General features: G+C 37.0%; 1 protein-coding gene across 3 annotated transcripts; it reads right to left on the bottom strand.

Moving 5' to 3' along the window:
* Positions 1-1,962: 1,962 nt before the first annotated feature.
* Positions 1,963-5,054, bottom strand: LOC109021761 (glucan endo-1,3-beta-glucosidase 12-like). Of its 3 annotated transcripts, none has more exons than XM_035688172.1 (4): positions 4,755-5,054; positions 2,889-3,401; positions 2,738-2,768; positions 1,963-2,662 (listed from the first exon to the last, which is right to left on the bottom strand). In XM_035688172.1, exons 1-4 carry the CDS (start codon positions 4,813-4,815, stop codon positions 2,314-2,316), a joined length of 954 nt encoding a protein of 317 aa, XP_035544065.1. In that variant the 5' UTR covers positions 4,816-5,054; the 3' UTR covers positions 1,963-2,313. The 3 variants fall into 3 exon arrangements, with proteins under 3 accessions (XP_035544065.1, XP_035544066.1, XP_018860018.1); XM_035688173.1 differs by having other exon boundaries at positions 2,889-3,406; XM_019004473.2 differs by having other exon boundaries at positions 2,372-2,634; positions 4,755-5,052.
* Positions 5,055-19,306: the final 14,252 nt, after the last annotated feature.

The raw sequence follows: 19,306 nt of genomic DNA on the forward strand, positions 1-19,306 counted from the left end.
AATATCTGAAAACCTTTGGCATGGTGTACTGGTTTTCGTATCTGACTCTGTCTCTGCTTTGCTCTGCTCTGCTCTGTTATGCTCTGCTCTGTTTGGGTTGGTACCAACTTCTCTGTCTCTGAGTGCACCCACTTTGGAAACATAGTGGTTTTATTGTGGTCTTTCCTGTGTGCACACTCGGGGCTCCGAGAAGAATAAAGGAAAGATTTCACCTCTGTCTCTGCCTGGTTTGGCCACCGGGGTTAGCACAACCCTACCACGGGGGTGAAACATGGTCTCTGCTCTGTTTGATGCTATGTTTTGATCTGATGATGATACTCAGTTTATATTATGCCAAAGTATTATGGGTTGTACGTGTCTTAAAACCATCGCTCTGTTACTTTTGAAAATATGTTATGTTCTGCATGATAATTCTGAAAAATATTTTGTTCTGCATGCTATTCTTTGTAAATGCTCATGTTTGCACACTAGCATATGATTTCTGCTTACTGAGTTGTTGATAACTCACCCCCTATCATTATAATATTTTTCAGATGATGTGGAGAGTCCAAATGAGGACCTGGATTAGATTGCTGTTTGTGTTTAAGCTGAGGAGATGTTGGTAGAAGAAGGACTTCTGGTGTTCCTAGTTTTAATCTCTTTGAGTTTTAGTAATATCTTGGGTTTCAGCGAGATTTATGAAATTATTGGTTGGGTTGTTATGACTACCGGGAGGTTATGGACCCCTTTGATTTATTATTATTGCATTAAAGATTTTGTGGAGTTTGTAATGAGATTATTGAGAAGATTTGAGATTGATTTCATTTATGAAGTTTTTTTGGAGATTATTCTTCGAATGTGTTGGGAGACATGATTATGAGTGACAAGTAGTAATTCTCCAAACCACCCGGGTTTGGGGCGTTACACAAAGGTATATAGGGAAGGAGGGTAAAACGTAGAGCATTATCAGACAAGAACCAAGAATATTCTAGACTAATTGTGGAGGTTGGGTTGCCTCGAACAGACCCATGGCTGATTTGCTTGAATAAAATCCTTCTTTCCTTTTTCAACTTCATCTTTTCCACACGCAATATCTTCAAGCAATGCCTAACATATACCATAGGAGCAATGGTCGGTTTCAAAGGACCTTCAAGCTTGAGTTTATTGTAAACATTATATTGTACGTTATTTCATTTGTTTGGATATTGATTTTAAACCTTACGATTTGACCAAACTGATATGCTTTATTTTTTGGAATCCCGAATTGAAAATTTGCTTGGTTCCCTTGTTAAAAATCAAATCCGGCATCCGCTTCGTTTTTTCGGAGTCGAAATGAAGCAGATTCACTGCACATGATCGAAGGCGGAGTTGTGGAGGCTGGAGTCAGATTTTTAGATTTCAATTCCGACAAAGTCGACTACGTAACTATAATTGATGAAGAAAGTATTCCACCTCTTAACTCACATCATTTTGATTGGTCAAAACTTATGACATAATTCTTACCCACGTCGTTAATTTTTTGTTGGGTGTTTTGAAAGAATCGTTTTACTTGCAAGTCGGTGTAGTAATCATGGAAGAGTTCTTGATGAGTCTTGTTTAGTCACTTGGGTCGTGATTAAAAAAGAAAAAAAAAATCATTAATAGCATTTAAAAGACTTGGACGATCACCATTTTTTTATGGGTGAAAAAGTAAGGAGAGTGCAACCGGAGATAACCTCCTTATACGAGGATAATCGCTTTGGGTCGTGAAATGCGTAAATGATGTATAATCGTTTTGAAAAAGAGTGAAATATATTATTAAAAAATTAATTTTTTTCTATATAGATCTTATATTTTATTTACTTTTTTCAAAATGATTACGCGACAGTTGTATAATTTACGATTACAAATATATTTTCTCTAATCATAATAACACCCTATCGGTTGGGAACCGAATTGGGGGGTCCGATAATATTTAAAAAAGACTTGAAGCGGGTAGGAGCGTCAGATAAAAAGCTTGCTTGTATGTATGGTTTAGAGAATCTGTACAAGGTTTATGGATTCAGTACCATATATAATTACAACCTCCCAACCAAGTTTGAAGAGCCCAATCGTATGTTTCTGTTATAACAACACCGAAAATAGAGGAAAAAAAAAAAGGGAAGGAAAAAGGAAAAAGTAAGAAACAAAACTATACTATTGGTTTACTACCTCCTAGAAAAAGCCTCCAGAATTGCTCCCGCCTTTCCCCACTACGAGGACCCTCTTTTATCACTAACATCTAATATACAAATCAAGCCCATGAGTAACCCCAATTCAAAATTATGGCTGCAAAAACCATGTGGCACTCTCTCTTCAATGTATTGAATGCCATGATGATAGTTGGCCAGTAACATGATCAGGAGACATGTCATGATGAACAAATTTGGTAAGTTGTCTAACTTCGCATCTCCTAATTGGGTAGAGGGGCCAGAAGAAACTGCACCTAAAACTATTGAGAGTCCCTCTCAGAGATGAAAATGGGCCAGCAACATGATCATGAGAGATGCCATGATGATGGAATTTGGTGAGCTGTGTAACTTGGCAGCCCCTAATGGAGGAGAGGGGCCAGAAGGAACTGCACCAAAAACCGTTGACCCGCTTGAATTTGTTGTGTTCAACACTGATGAACTTGTGCTGCAAGCATGCAATCCCAATCCAAACACTAATAAGGTTTTCTTTCCTGCTCAAGTGGTTGCGGCAAAATAAATGAAACTAACAGCTAGTTAGGAGATTTCACCTAGTGGATGGATACTGACAAGTCCCTGCACCTGCGATGAGGGTAAAAAGAGTACAAAAGGACAGCATAATAATCCAATGTTACTCATTTGAAACTGCTTGATGTTATAAAACAAGAGCTTGCACCAAAAGAATACAAAAAGACAGCTTACTTGGATCACTGCTAGTGGTAACAGCTGTTCCTCCAAAGTTACAGCTATTTGGAACAGGGTTCTTTTGATAATACACATTGAACGCATATGATGCATGGTCACGAATGTTGTTGGGGTTGTAACAACTTCCACCAGGCTGAATTGCTGAACAATCAGCACCACCATATCCACAGGCATAGTCTAAAGCTACTTGCAGCGCTGTTTTGGAGGCACTTTGACTAGCAACGCACCAGCTTGCTCCTCCTGAATATGCAGGTGGTGTAGGTGTAGAAGCAACTGGGTTTGCAATTGGGGTAACGGTGGCTGGAATGACTGAATCTGGGGTTGAGCTTGGATTTATTATTGGTGTTGTTGAAGAAGGTGTGGTTGGAGTTATTGTAGGAACCGTTGTGATTGGAGTGGTAATGTCTTTCTGGGTTGTGGAAATTGGCCGTGAAGTGAATTGTGGCTGTTTGTCTTCTTGGACTTTTGCCTTGACGCGCCCCATTGACATCTTGTTTGTTAAAGTGGAACCTGTACTTGAAGTTCAAAAATGGAGGTAAACTTTAGTTTTTATCTATAGTACTACTTTCCCAACATATATAGAGAATTCCTCGTGCTAAATCTCATTTGGTAGACTATATTGACATAAAGTCTAATTAGTGCTCTCTCTTTATTGTAATACGAAAAGCGTAAAAACACATGAGGTCTGTTAATACTATTTAACGCACAAATTAAATTTTACTTTTATGTCTTTTTATTGGCATACCAAACACATAACTAATGTTGAAGCTCATTACATCACTAGACATAACAATATATGTATCTTAAATACATTCACGCGTAACGTGTTTGCACATAAATAATATATTTACATGGTGTGAGTAAAATATGATTCTAATGTCTCCAATTTGTTCGATAGGAAGAAAAATGGGATCCCAAATGGAGCTAATCAATTTTTTTTTTTTTTTTTTAAGAAGTTTCGAATTTCAGACTTCCATTTTAAAAGTTAGAAATTATTATTTCTCTGTCTCACAGTAAGTGCCAATTTAACACTTCGTCCGAGATGATTATGGGCTGATAAACCCAATCCGACAGCTGGAACGAACTGTTTCAATAAGAAGAAAACGACACGAAATTGAAACAAATAGACTTGTGATGTGGAAAATCCCACTCCACGGAGGTCATAAGTATTAAACAACATAAAAAAAAAGTCACAAAATCAGTAGGAAAAGGTCAAAATTTTGAAATCGAGCAAGCAACATCATTGAAAATTTGAAAAACCGAATAATTTGTACTAAGCTGTACCCAATTCAATGAGATGAATCTGGTGAAAGAAAAATCATTTTCGAACAGAAAGAGAGAGAGAGAGAGAGAGAGCGCAGCAGCAGCAGCAGCAAAGCAAAGCAAAAGCAAAGAGATTCGAAGTCCGACATTTAAAGCATAAGAAGTATGAATTCAAAGCATAACCAGAAAAAGCACGAATCCAAGCCATAAGACCTGCCTTTGAATTGACAAAACGTTCATCCACAAAATCTGATGTTTCAATTAACCTCCCGGATCTGACGAAAGAAGAAAATTAAAGGAATAGATTTATGAATTCAAAGAGTAACAACTGAATTCGAATTATCATCTTTCTTCTTAGGACCCTTTGATGCCCAAGGACAGCCAGATAAGAGTAAGAACTATGATTTGAAGACAGAAATTACATATTTATAACTAAATGAACATCTGAGGTTTAAGAAATCCTTTTGGTGCTAAGGAACAACGGAAATAACATATGAATACAAGTTAAAAGAAAGAGAGTCAAGTATTAAAGGGGGAAAAACAGCCAAATGGAGTTTTGCTAATGAAAAGAAGCAGAGCAAACCGGAGAAAGCAGCGCACCTGAACAGAGGAAATGACCTAGTAGGAGAAATATGAGACAGTTAAAGCCCCTTTCATCCATCCTCAATCCTTGTGGCTTCTCTGTATCTAATGCCTTGTTCTTTCTCACCTGCTCTTCCTCTGTTATTGCTCTAAGATTATCTACTTCTGCCTTTCACTTGGTTAGAAATAGAGAAAGTGAAGCAATGATATCTTGAGCATCAATCATTGTGTTGGGAAGAAGAGGGCGTGTACCCATTGATATGAACATTAAATATATTTTCTAGAATAAGTGCATCGAAATGGACAGAGAGAGAGAGAGAGGGAGGGTGAGAGGGAGGGTGTAGGAAGTTGCAAGCAAGAGGTGGTGCAAAAAGGAGGGAAAAGTTTGGAAGAAGATTGAAAAAAGAAAAGTAAAGAGACAATTTTATGGAATATAGGTTTGGTATGTGGGCTGATAAGTGATGATTGTAATGATGGCGATGATGTGTACATTTTGCCTTTCTTTTCTTTATGCTTCTCCTTTTACTGTTTTATAGGACGATTAATTCCAGTCACCACGACCGATCTAAACGATTGCTACTTCTACACTTTGTCTCCAGTACGACAAGGGATATATATATATATATATATATTTTGTCGGCATATGATATAATTGATACAATTCTTAACTTCTAACATAGAGGCATGGAGTTCAAAATCACCCTATCTAACTAAAAATAATAATTACTTTAAGATATAAATGGTAATTGAAAAAAGGAAGATGGCATCTACGTATTCATCAAGTTCCAATTGTATAAATTTTATGTTAGTTTTTTATAAAAAAAAAAGTGGACCCTATGTAGAAAAATATGAAAAACTCATTTTTTTAGAAGACTTGTATATTTAAAATTTATATCTAACATTACTCTTCACAATAATGGGGCAATGGATTACAAGTTCACAATTTCAAAACATTTCTTATGCTTAGCCTCTCAAGATTCACCCCCTCCTCGCCACTTCCCCACTACAACACAATCCTCGCTCACCAATATAACGGTGTCTCTAGGTGCAAATAGAGATACGGGAGGGATAAAGCATTCTCCTCCTTTTTCTCTCTTTGGAAAAAGGGTGGAGCAAAGTGAGTGGGACATGAAAACGATTATAACAGAAGTAGTGGAATCAGGGTGGCGTAGGGTGGTAAAGAAGAATCGTACGGGGGCTGAAGGTGTGTGAGTACAGTGGTCATAGGTCTTTGCGAGTGTATCTGCGGTGAAGGTTCTCAACGTAAGGGGCCTAGGTGCTCGAAAGGTGGTCTTTGAGAAGGGGAGTGGGTGAGTAATGGAGGCTTTGGAAGAGAAATGGCGGAAACTAAGGCAACTGGAAGAGGAGGTCTCTAATATTGTTATAGAATATAATGTTCCTGAGGAACTGAAATACAAGGAGCAGAGAGCTTAGTGGGAAGAATGGTTTCATCTAGAACCATAAGCAGGGAGGCATTAGAGGCAACAATGGCGAAGATATGGATAATCAGTAAGGCAGCTAAAGCTCATGGAGGTTAGTATGAACACTTTTGTTCTGGTTTTTGCAAACCGAGAGGATAAGCAAAGAGTCTGGGCAGGAAGGCTGGCTCTTTGATAACAATCTGTTAGTATTGAGGGAGTTTAAGGGTCATATTCCTCTGCATCGCATAAGTTTTGGCCATGAAAGCTTCTGGATCAGGATGCATAGCTTGTCTTTATCATGCATGATAAAACAAAGAGGAGTACAGATTGGTAGTACAGTTAGTAAGGTTGAGGAAGTGGATGTTCAGGATGATGGTTGTGGATGGGGGAAGTTATCTGAGGGTTAGGGTTTATATGAACTTGACACAGGCTTTGGCAAGAGGTCGTACTCTGAAGATAAAGGGAGAGTGTTTGGGTCCCTTTTAGCTATGAGAAACTACCACACATATGTTTTTCCTATGGATGCATTGCTCATGGGACAAATGGATGTTGTAGCGTATTGGAAGATTCAGAAAACAAGGAAGAGCAATATGGTGCATGGCTAAGGGCTACTCAGTTTCAAAGGGTTAATAATTCTAGTAATTTTTCCAGGAGGGAAGAGGGGTTAAAGAACTGGAGGAGGGAAGATACTAGACAGTCTCAAAGTGAGGATAGGAGAGAAAATAAAGATGAAGAGGGGGATAGAGAGGGAGATGGAGGCGAGGGGGAAAAACTGAGAGGTGAGGAAGAGAGAAATGATGATATTTCGAAAAGCTCTAATAAGGGGAGGGAATGGGAGTTTGCTCCTACTACTAATAAAGAGGAGGTGAATATGAATGCAAGGATAGGGCAAAATCATGTAGAGAAGGGTATGATAGAACTGTTTGAGGTGGAGCTGAGAGAGGAGGTAGTTTTTCAAGCAAGTGGTATGAGCATTGAAAATGGGGAGAGAGAGCTAAGTCCTATTGAGGAGGCAGTTCAAAATAAGGGTTGGAAGGAAGCTAAGCAGGCCATAAAAAAAGGAACATGGAAGAGGAAAGCAAGGAAAAAATGAAAGAATGATTGCACAACAGTTATTATTGTTAATAAAAAGAGGAATGAGGAATCTGTGGTAAAAGGAAAGGAAAGTGGGAAAAAGAGGAAAAAAAATGGAAATGGAGCAGTGGTATAGAGGGAGAAGACAGTGTGGTTGAAGTGGTAGAGGCTGAGTTTCAGCCCTTCCAAGCATTTTGAAAATCTTAAGTTGAAACTGCCGAGGATTGAGAAATCCTTGGAGAGTTCAAGACCTCTGCATGATGGCAGAGAAAAATAAACCCAGCTTGGTTTTTATCATGGACACCAAGATTAGAAGTAAAAGGATTGAGTTTCTAAAGAAGAGGTTAGATTGTGAGGGCTCTTTTACTGTGAATCCAGTGGGAAAAAAGGGTGGTTTGACATTATTTTGGAATATTAATGTGGGAATAGAAATTGTGAATTATTCCCAAATGCATATTAATGCTTGGATCTGGAATTGCTAAAAGGTTTGATAAACGATGGTTGCTGACTTGTTACTATGGTCAGCCTGAAATTGCTAAAAGGAATGAATCATGGGACTTGCTGAAATCTTTTAAACCAAAAACTCAGGTTGGGTGGTGTGTAGTGGGGGATTTCAATGAAATCCTTGTTAACAGTGAAAATGAAGGAGGAAGAGTGAGACCTGAGGGTCAGATGGCTTTATTTAGGGAGGCTCTTATTGATGGGAACCTTTATGACTTGGGTTGGGAGGGGGACAAATTTACTTGGAGTAATCTACATGGTGATGAATCATTTACTAAGGAAAGGTTAGATAGGGCCGTTGCAAATACTGAGTGGAGAGAGGTGTATAAGGAGGCACGGGTTGAAGTTCTGGTAGCTTTCTGGTCATAAACATTTGCTAGTTCACTTGCTGAAGCAAAAAGAAGTTGAATGGGTTAAGAGGAGATCATTTCCGTATGAGGCAAGTTGGGCCTTAGAAGATGATTGTGAATTGGTTTTAAGGACAACATGGAAGAAGGAAGTAGTGGGGAGGAATCCTTCGAACAAGGTGGTGAAGTTACTGGATAATAGTAAAGCAGTTTTTCAGAAGTGGAGTAAGAAGCTAAGTAATGAAGGAAAAGGGACATTGAGGAAAAATCAAGATTACTTCAGTGGCTACAAGAGGATGAAAATAGTAGTAATGCACTTGAGATAAGGAGAGTGAAGGAAGAACTGAACTTGCTGCTGTAAAAAGAGGATTTGAGGTGGCGTCAAAGGGCAAAGACAAATTGGTACAAGCTTGGAGATAGAAATACAAAGTATTTCCATGCTTGTGCCAATCAAAGGAAAAAAAGCAGCCTTATTAAAGAAGTGATGAATGAAAGCAATAGGAGAGTTACTAGGCGTGAAGAAATTGAGGAAACTTTCAAAAGGTACTTTATGAAACTTTTTCAGACAAACAATCCAAATAGAGAGGCGATAGAGGACTGTATTGGAGGCATTGAAGCAAAGGTTACCCCAGACATGAATGATTGGATTTCGAGGAGCTTTTCAAGGGAGGAGGTGGAAGAGGCAATTAAGAAAATGAGACCTTTAAAGCTCCCGGGTCCAAATGGGTTTGGAGCTTGCTTTTTCCAAAACCATTGGAAGGTGGTAGCTGAGGAAGTGTGCCAGGCAGCCTTATCTGTTCTAAATGGTAACTCTATGGATCCTGCTCTTAATTATACTTTCATTGCTTTGATTCCTAGAGTGAAAGACCCTAAGATGGTTAGTGATTTTAGACCCATCAGTCTTTGTAATGTCATTTATAAAATTGTGTCAAAAGCTATCACTAACAGATTTAAGAAAGTGTTATCAACAATCATTTCTCCCACTCAAAGTGCCTTTATACCCAGGAGAATGATAAGTGACAACATTATGATAGCTTATGAAATGCTACATTCTATGAAAATAAGAAAGAAGGGGAGGGTGGGAAGTATGGCCATCAAGTTGGACATGTCCAAGGCCTATGATCGCGTGGAATGGAAGTTCTTAGAGGCAGTAATGGTAAGGCTTGGTTTCTGTGAGAGATGTGTGAAGCTCAACATGAAATGTGTGTGCTAAGTAACTTTTTTAGTGTAGATTAATGGAAAGGTAGGTCACATTTTTAAGCCTTCAAGGGGGTTAAGGCAGGGTGATCCTTTGTCACCTTACATTTTCATCATTTGTGCTGAGGGGCTGAGCTCTATGCTTAACTGCTATGAGAAACAGAATTTGATTAGAGGTGTGCAAGTGACTCGAGGGTGGACAAGTATCAATCATCTCCTTTTTACAGATGGTTCTATACTGTTTGGAAGAGCCAAATTGGAAGAATGGGATAAGATTCAAGAGCTGTTAAACAAATATGAACAAGCCTCAGGACAGTTTTTGAACAAAGGGAAGTCATCTATCTTTTTTAGTAGCAATATCAATGAGGAGGATAAAAGAAGGATTATGGTGGCTGGGGCTTCTGTTGTTTGTGATAGTTATGAGAGATATCTAGGTCTTCCAGCTTTGGTAGGAAGATCTAAATCCAACTCTTTTAGAGTCTTAAAAGATAGGGTCTGGTAGAGGATTTTCAGCTAGAAAAATAGCTTTCTTTCACAAGCCGGAAAATAAGTATTGATAAAGGTTGTGCTTCAATCCATCCCTACATATACCATGAATGTGTTCAAGCTTCCTGTGAAGCTGTGCAAGAACATGAATGGGTTATTTTCTAAATTCTGGTGGAGGAAGCAACATAAGGATGCGGGTATCCAATGGAAGAGATGAGAATATTTGGGATTGCAAAAAGGAAAGGGAGGTCTGGGATTTAGGGACTTGGAGAGCTTTAATTTATCTCTCTTAGCAAAGCAGGGAAGGAGGCTTCTTAAACATCCTGATTCTCTAGCAGCTGTGGTTTTTTAAGGAAAAGTATTTTGGGCAATCAAATGTTTTGGAGGCAAAACTTGGCTATCAACCCTCATTTATATGGACGAGCATTTGGTCCGCAAGAGATTTGCTTCATGAGGGCTTAAGGTGGAGAGTGGAGGATGGTAGTAAGATTCAGATTTGGGGTTCTAAATGGATGCCAACACCATCATCTTTTTTATTTTAGTCACCAGTGACTGTGCTGAGGGAAGATGCAAAGGTGGAAGATTTGATTGACAAACCGAATAGGGAGGGTATGGGATGAAGGTAGAGTGAGAGCCATCTTTACAAGTGAAGAGGCTGAGCAAATTCTCAATATTCCCTTAGGTAGAGGTAATGCACAAGATAAGATAATATGAGGGTCCATCAAAGAAAGGGGCTTTTACTGTCAGTAGTGCATATTATTTGCAACTTGAAAGATTGAGAAGTAGTAGAGGTTCAAGTTCATATTCAGAAATGGAAGATAAGAGATGGAGGAATATTTGGGATCTAGAAGTTCCAGGAGTGGTCAAGTTGTTTTTATGAAAAGCAGTAAATAATCTGCTTCCCACCAAGAAAGAACTTATTTAAAAGGAAGGTAGTGCAGGACCCAAATTGTCCCATCTATTTTGCAGAAGAAGAATCAGTTATGCATGCTCTTTGGGAGTGCACAATAGCAAACGATATATGGGCTGATGAGAGAAACATAGTACAAAAATGGTGCTATAAGGAGGCTGATTTTATGCAACTGTGGGAGAAATTGATGACAAGATTGAACATGCCACAACTTGAAGAGATGTCAGTCCTATTCAGAAAAGTGTGGTTCAGGAGGAATGAAAGTGTTTTCGAGGAGACTCTGTTGTCCTAGGAAAATCCTCACTTCAGCTATAACAGGGCTTGAAGAGTACATGAATTCACAAAGGACACAGAGGTAGGATGATCACCCATCAAATGCAGAAGGGGACAAACACAAATGGCAAAAACCAGAGGCTGATTTCGTGAAAGTTAATTGGGATGCATCATTAGATTTAAAGAGAAAGAGAATGGGAGTGAGAATTATGATTAGAGACGAGAAGGAAGAGGTAATGGTGGCTGTTTGTGATCAGAGGAAGTATATTCAGGATCCATCAGTTGCAGAATGTCATGCACTCTGGAAGCCATTGGAGTTGTGTAATGAGTTGAACATTTAAAAGGTTGTGTTTGAAGGAGATGCCAAGGCTATTGTTATAGCCGTTAATAGTGAGGAAGATGATTTATCCGGTGTTGATTTTTTTGTTGAAAATATACGTTCAGTGTTAAAAAATAGATCAAATTGGTCTTTGCATTTTGCTCATAGAGAAAAAAATTCAGTGGCTCATACACTAGATAAGGAAGCTTTGAAGTTAGTAAACTGAAAATATTGTAAACTGCTTGGAAAAAGATAAACTTTGTTTTACTTAAATTAGATTAACGAAGTATTGAGTTTTATTTCAAAAATAAAAAAAAGAGATACGGACCATCTAATCCTTTCCCTCCATCCCTATCAATTATTACTTTTCCTGAATTAGGATAAGGTTATTAAAATTGAAAATATTTAATGAATTTACCAAAATAGCCAATAGCAATGTCCTGTAACCTCAAATCGAAATCATTCGGTTACCCAATTAGATAATAACAAATGGTCTATTTTAGCGGCACCTTAAGTTCATTGCCTTTTTTTTAATATTATTTTTTAACATAATTTTTATGAAACCGGAGTTTTTGTTTGGGATATCTAAGATTATATTTAATGAGTCAATAGCGTGTGATTTAATTGGTATAATCTTCAGTTTCTAAAATGGAGGTCTGAAATTTAAAATTCTTCTATCTCAAATAAAATAAAAAATAAAAAATCATATTTAATGCATAATTGATTAAAACACCTAAGAATAGAAAAGGAAATAAAAGGGGGAGGTGTCACGGAAAGGAGATACTAAAATTGACAGTTAAGTTTTCTTCTCCCGAGCTTTTTTTCTGTTTTTCTTTTCTATTTCTTCTTAAGGTCGTTAGGCAAGCGTTCGTTGCGTAGTTAGATGACCACTACTACCAGCTGCGTACTCAAGAATGTCACATTTCATTTTCCTTTTCAGCTTTACAATCTTGTCATATATTTTCACTTTTACTGATTACTTGTTTTTAAAGAAAGAGTGGTGACTGGTGACTTGACGTTCAAGCTCAAATCAGGTCATGTGCCACAACGACACAAAACTGTCCAACGCAAATTTGTCAACAAACAGCCTTTAACCTCTTTTTTAGTACTCACTTTTTGTGACACAGACACTGCCCTTCCATTCAACCTCTGGTAGTCTAATCAGTCCTCAGACTGGCTTCTCAACTCTTCCTATAAAGCTCATAGCAGGCATCCACCATTAATCATGAACTCCATGTGAATTTCAAAGATTTATTTCGTTTCCTTGGTCCTACCTAAGTAATTCACAACTTCCCCATGAATATCACCGCCTCTTGTTATATTTCCATTAGTTGTTTATTGCTACAATTACTCACAATTAATTTGAACCCCTCGAGTTGAATTAAGTCTAGTTTATTTTTACAATTCATCTCATCCTATCTATTTAATCTTATCATTATAATTTTTTTTAATTTTTTATATAAAAAAAATAAACGATGCAATTTTTTTTTAAATAAAAATAATATTAAAAAATATATTTTATTAATATTTTATTTAATTTTTAATTTTAATTCATCTCATTTCATTTTATTCATCAAAAAAAAAAAAAAAAACATGTTTTAGTCTTTGATTGCCGTTATAATTGGGACGAACATGGAGTAGATGCCTATTTGTGGGGGCCAAAAGTCAAAAAGCAAATAAAATTGGAGAAATTTGTCCTCAAAGTGGCCCATCCAAAACTCAATTCTATGCGTGCACTTTTGACCAATTGGATTATTAATATGCATATGGTTGTATTTGTTTTAAAAATTATAAACGCATATAGAAAAAAACAAAACCTCCACATAAAGGCACTTCTTGATTGTTGATCACATTAGACAATTCATTTGATCATGTGCCTTGACATAGACTATCAAGTATAAAATTGTTAAAGACGTGTGAATATTAATCATTTAACATAATTGCCTCACAGCTATCACAAAGGTTCTTTGTTATTTTTTTTTTCATATTTATAAATATAATAAAATAATTTTATTTTTTTAAAATTTAAAATAAAAATAATATTATAATAATATTTTAATTTAACTTTTAATTTTTATCTCATCTATATAAATAAACGAGACATCATTATTTTTTTGCACCACGTCTTGTACGTGTAAGAGAGTCCTAGTGACAGGACACCGCGTAGAATCAATCTAGTTTTACACTTTCCGGCTTCTGGTAATAATATGAAACATTAAGGAGATGTTTAAATTTAGAGATGAGTTGAGATAATTTGTAAATAATAGAATAAAAGTTGAATTATTTATTATATTTAGTGTGAGAATTTAAAAAAGTAATATTGAAATTTGAAAAAAATTGAATTGTTTATTATATTTTATGTGAAAATTTGATAAAGTTGTAATGATGAGATGAGATGAATTGAGGTGAATTTTGAATCCAAACCTCTCCTAAAACTTCATTTTTAAAGTTAAGCTACATATTATAATTCTTTATATTCTATACTACCCATAAGTTTTCACATGCGAGACACGCAAACCATGCATTCTGTGCAAAATCTAAAGCTAGAACTTGTGATATACACAACCATATTTATAGTGATAGTAAATTGCCTTGTTATAAAGGAAGATTCTCCTAGTATCAATCACATAGTTGCGAGACATAAGAAAGCCATAAACGATAAAACTGCTACCCCATTTGAATAGGGAAAAAATCATTAAGACCGAGTTTAAACTATTGGATAACCATGTCATTATAAGGTTTATAATAGAACAGAGTACCGCATCATGAGCTTTGGACTTGGGCTGCAGTCCATCGGATTCTTCCATATTCTAAATTTTCAGAAAGTCATCTGTCTTAGCTTAATATTATATGAGGTCAAATTTGGGCTGACGTGGTTTTGGACAAAATTTCCAGTAACTTACTAGCTAAATTAGAGTGCCAATTTTAAATTTCGTAGGTGATAGATCATATATAATATATTTAATGACTAGGTAGGATACCTTTACCGATAAATATAACCAGATCTCTCTCACTTTTTTTTCTTTATTTTTCCTTTAGTTTTTAATAAGGATAAATGATATTTACAGTCGTGAGTATGCAAGTACCGTATAATCATTTTAAAAAAATAAAATAAATATAGGACTCATATAAAATAAAAGTAATTTTTAATAATAGATCTCATTCTTTTTTAAAATGATTATATAATATTTATACATTTTACGACTATATATAATATTATTCTTTTAATAAAATTAAAGTGGAGGAAGTGCTTGAAAGAAGAAAACAAGTGTTAGCGTTATAGCGTTATTTGAGTCAAATAAGAAAAGGACTATAAAAACATTAAAGAAATATACAATGAGAGTTAGCGAAACAGGGCATGCGCCAAAAAGCAAGGCCAGCCTAGAACCATATAATGGAAATTATATATATTCAATCCGAACTGCCATAGGACCATGTTAAAACTTTCGGCTCATTTTTCTTAGCCACATTCTAGATTGCTTTCTTGGTAATCGTGCCTCAAGCATGGTTTTTTTTTTGTTTAATGCATCGGGGGAGGGGGATCGAAACCATGAAAATCATTTTGAAGATGTGAGTCTTGTGCTTTCAGGCCAGCTTAAGCATGGGTTTTAGCCCTTATATTAATTAACATATCAGAAATTCAACAACTCTAGAGATATCCTCTTCCTTTGGTTTCTTTGTTCCAACTTCCAACCGTTTTATTTTTTTTATAAGAAAAAATATTTTTTAACATTTGAAAACAGTCAAATTACACCTGAGAACGAGTCTGTACATTATTAGAAATGAAATCTGAATAGGAATCCCACTAGACCACTATTTCTTGCACATTCCAAGCTAACGAGCAAGCTTGTAAGTTGTCTCATTCCCAATTCTAGCATCCCATTCCGCAAGTATGGGTCACCTTATAGGATCTGAACCTCTTGAGCATTTGTCTAACTTCAACCACATTTCCCAGATGGGAGTAGATTGGTTTATCTGAATTTATAGCCAAGACTATTGTTAGAACTGCGTACTCTAATAAGAACACGTCACCTAGTGTTGGCTTAATTGTATTATCCACTTGAGATCTTGTGAGGACCTTGCCTGATCAAAGGAAGGAACTCTCCGCAAGAGGGCAAATGCAATTGCGAGAAAGATAGAAGGGAGATACTTAAACATGTAATGAATGGAATACCAAATGGGAGAACGAGACACGAGGAAAAAGTGAGTTGAAATATTGGGCAAGCAATCAAAAGGAGAGCAATACGTCATGGCAAGCAAAGACACAAGACAAGAAGTATAAGTGAGCAAGTCGAACGTCATCTTGGGCGAGCAATGATCAAGGCGACCAAAGAAATACATGTTCTATATTGGGCGAGCAAAAGGCATGCTGTGTAACGCTCCGGTCCGGCACGGGTTGGAGAGTTACTTCCTAACACTTAAACTCACATTTCAACAATATAAAAAAAAGACTCCAAATTTCCAATATCATATAGAAAATTTGATTCAAGCCACTATACTTAACTCATCTCACCCAAAATCTCAAAATTTTGATCCTCAGCTGAACCATTAAAATATCTGAAAAATATTATGGAGATAAGGGGTGAGTTGTCAACAACTCAGTAAGTAGAGAGCATATACTAGCATGTAAATATGAGCATTTATAAAGTTTGATATGCAGAACAAAACATTTACTTTTAGGATGCAGAAACAACATATTTTCGTTCAGAATGTATAAACAAAACTTGTTACAAAATATCAGAGCGAAATTTTCAGAAAAACAAACTTGTTCCAAAAAAAGAAAGTCCTTTGGCATATCCAAACTGAATCATTATATTCATATCATCTCATAGCATCACATCGAGACAAATACCATGTTTAACTCCCGTGGTAGGGTTATAAACCACTATTATATCTGTGGCTGGGCCGTATACCATGTTTCAACCCCCGTGGTAGGGTTATAAACCACCGTTATACATGTGGCTGAGCCGTATTCCATGTTTCACCCTCGTGGTAGGGTTATAAACCACCATTATACCCGTGGCTGGACCGTATTCCATGTTTCACCCCCGTGGTAGGGTTATAAACCACTATTATATACCCGTGGCTGGACCGTATTCCATGTTTCACCCCCGTGGTAGGGTTATAAACCACCATTATACTCGTGGCTGGGCCTTAACAGAAACAGAACGGAACATCATCAGAACCAGATCACATTCAAATACAGAATTAGAACTTCATGCCAAGGTTTTTAGATGACACATCATATCAAAACAAAATACTGAAAAGCTTTAGATCATTTCACATGTTTGAAATAAACAGAATCCGAAACATCTTCATTTATTCATAGCAAAAACTTTTAGATTTTCATATTCTCTCCTTTTGCATAGTTCTAAAACAGAAAGCGCAAAATTAGCTCATGTATACACCAGTCATGACAGAAAATATTTTCTCTTATATAGAATTTATGCATATGCAGAATAAACATCTGAGGTCGTTTTCATATTTCTTTTAAAAAAACAAACATGCTTATTTTCAAAGCCAACTTCATTTTATTTCTTTTATACAAAACTAGTATATGAACCTCGTTTACCTGAACTTCTTAACTTTTTAGAATTTTCCTCAAAATGCCAAATCAACTAAAAGTCGTCACCTATAAAATAATCACATAATTTTCATAAATTTCCAATCAATAAAAAATTTACACCATTTAAGCCTAAACTTATACTATATCTATACTAATTCTTCAATACCTAAAATTCTCATAACCTTAAAATATCCTCATTCTCTAAATTTCCTTGATATCATTCAACATTTAAGATAAGTACTAGTAAAAATTTCATTAAATAATAATAATAAAAAAAGCTTTGATCATAATTTAAATGTTCAAAATAAAATTACACACTTACTATAAAAATAATTTGCTATCAATAGTACAATTAAAAAAAAATCCTTTATTTTATGTACAATTTCTTATACTTCCCCCAAAAATCATGTAAAAAGAGATTTAATATAAACATAATTCCAAATTGAAACCATCCAATGATAAGGGCAATATTGTAATTTCATACCCAAATAGTATGTAAAACTAAGTTTACGTAGACTCCTAAGAAAACGTTTCACGGTTTTTGGTGCAACAATTGACAAGGCAAGGGCGCGAGATACTCACTGAGAAGGGAGCATGTGACGGCCCAGGGAGCAGGCTGAGGTCGACGGCGGTGTGGGCAACACCTGGGTAGTTGAAAAATGATAGAGAGGGAGAGAGAGATGAACGAGAGAAGTACACAGTGAGAGAGTGAGAGAGAGACGGAGCGAAACTAAGAGGAAAAAGAAAAGAAATGGCGTGAGCTTACCGGGGCCTGAGGCGGCGTGCGGCGGATTGGGGTGATAGGAAGTCTTCGCCGGCAGTTTCTGTATACACTTGCCGTGGTTGATGACAGCTAGAAAGAGCAAGGAATGGCTGCAAGTGGTGGCTCTATTTCGGGATGCAAAAACAGAGGTCCTACGGCTTTGGTGAGGCTACTCTTCTGTATTGAATGGCTGAGGGATATGGGTCAACGGACGGGACAGGCGGCTTGTGGTGGCCTGGCCGAGTAAGTGGGTTGTTGCGGTTTATGGAAGGGGCGTGGCAGTGGCTGGTGGTACTGCACGGCTGGGCTACGTCAAACTGCGGCAAGCAAAGAAGAAACCTGCTCTGTTGTCGGGGACTAAAATAGAGGCATCTTCGGTGCTTGTTTGACCGTGGAGGAGACAGGGTGGCTGGGCAGTGGGAGTTGTACCACGGTGGTTGAGAAGGGGGTGCAACGGCGAAGTGGAGCTGCGATCCGAGGAGATATTGTGCATGCACGGGTTGCGTTGATGCTGAAGGCGGCCTGAGTTCTGGATGGTGTAGTGGCGCTCTAGTCTAGGTTAGAGATCACTTCCATCTTCAACGTACGAGTTCTATCTATATATGTGAGCAGCTGCCGTAAATGGAAACGTGTGTGAACTGAAGTTAACGTGTGAATACGTGGGTGATTGGAAACACAAAAATACAAAAATAAATACAAAACCCTAAAGCTGAGGAGAAGAGAAGCGTACGTGCGTGGGAGTGCTAGAGTCGTGCGTGAGAGGAACTGCTCATAAACTAATAGGTTTTATCCAAGGTTAAAGAAACGACCAAAAGCTCAAAATAAAAAAAAAATATCCATAGCCCAACCATACAATTTCTGAGTCCGGGTGTTATATGCTAACAATACATAAGGCAAGCAGATCCAAAAGGAAACAAAAACAGTCATGTGAGCAATGTGTAGTGTAGAAGTAGTTCATGGCAAGCAACAAACAAGCCAGTATGAGAATTGGAATGATGAGAGATAGCATAAGAGTGCTCAAAAAGTAGCAGGTAGTTTATCATTATTGTACTTCAATGGTGACGTTTTAACCAAAGCATCACTTGTTACTAAATCATTTGCGTGGTCGTTATTTATAGTGTGGCAAAGGGAGCCAAGGTGTGTGTGTGGCCATTGAAGGGGAGTCGTAGTGACATGTGTTAACAAATGGGTGTGAGTGGTGGAGTGATTCCACGTGTGGATCTGGAACCTAGGGTCTAGGAAATGATATGATATGTTAAGAGTTTATTTGGGCATTGGGTGATCAGTGTTGTTTACTATAGATCTGGGCACTGGGTACTCGATGATTTTTAATGGGTATTTGGGCACTTGGCGCTCAATAATGTTTACGAGGAGTCATGATTATGTTGTTTTGTTCGGAGGTTGCTACTTTGGTAAACTAATGATAAATGTGATTTTAGTTTTTATTTACCTAAAACTTTTGCATTCATATGCATCGCCATTTCTTATATTAAAATTATTGCTTTGGGTTTTAACTTACTAAGATTTCATTGAAATCTTACCGTAGTAGTCCTACTATGATTTTGCCTAGGGAACCGTAAACTTTGATACAAAGGTAACTTAGGAAGGTTACTTCAAGGATGAAGGATCTGTACAGCTCGAAGAATAGCAATGGGGCCCTGTCCCCATTAAGTTTATAATCTCTTATAATTAGGATGTTTTAATTATATTTTG

Source organism: Juglans regia, chromosome 1 (assembly GCF_001411555.2).
Source record: "Juglans regia cultivar Chandler chromosome 1, Walnut 2.0, whole genome shotgun sequence".
In the NCBI taxonomy this organism is placed as follows: domain Eukaryota; kingdom Viridiplantae; phylum Streptophyta; class Magnoliopsida; order Fagales; family Juglandaceae; genus Juglans; species Juglans regia.

Excerpts from the sequence above, each read along its gene's own strand:
- LOC109021761 (XM_035688172.1), bottom strand. The coding sequence starts at position 4,815 with ATGGATGAAAGGGGCTTTAACTGTCTCATATTTCTCCTACTAGGTCAT. Across the intron at positions 3,402-4,754 it reads AGGTCATTTCCTCTGTTCAG|GTTCCACTTTAACAAACAAG; the intron begins GTGCGCTGCTTT and ends CTTCAAGTACAG. Across the intron at positions 2,663-2,737 it reads TGTCAGTATCCATCCACTAG|TGTTTGGATTGGGATTGCAT; the intron begins GTGAAATCTCCT and ends AAACCTTATTAG.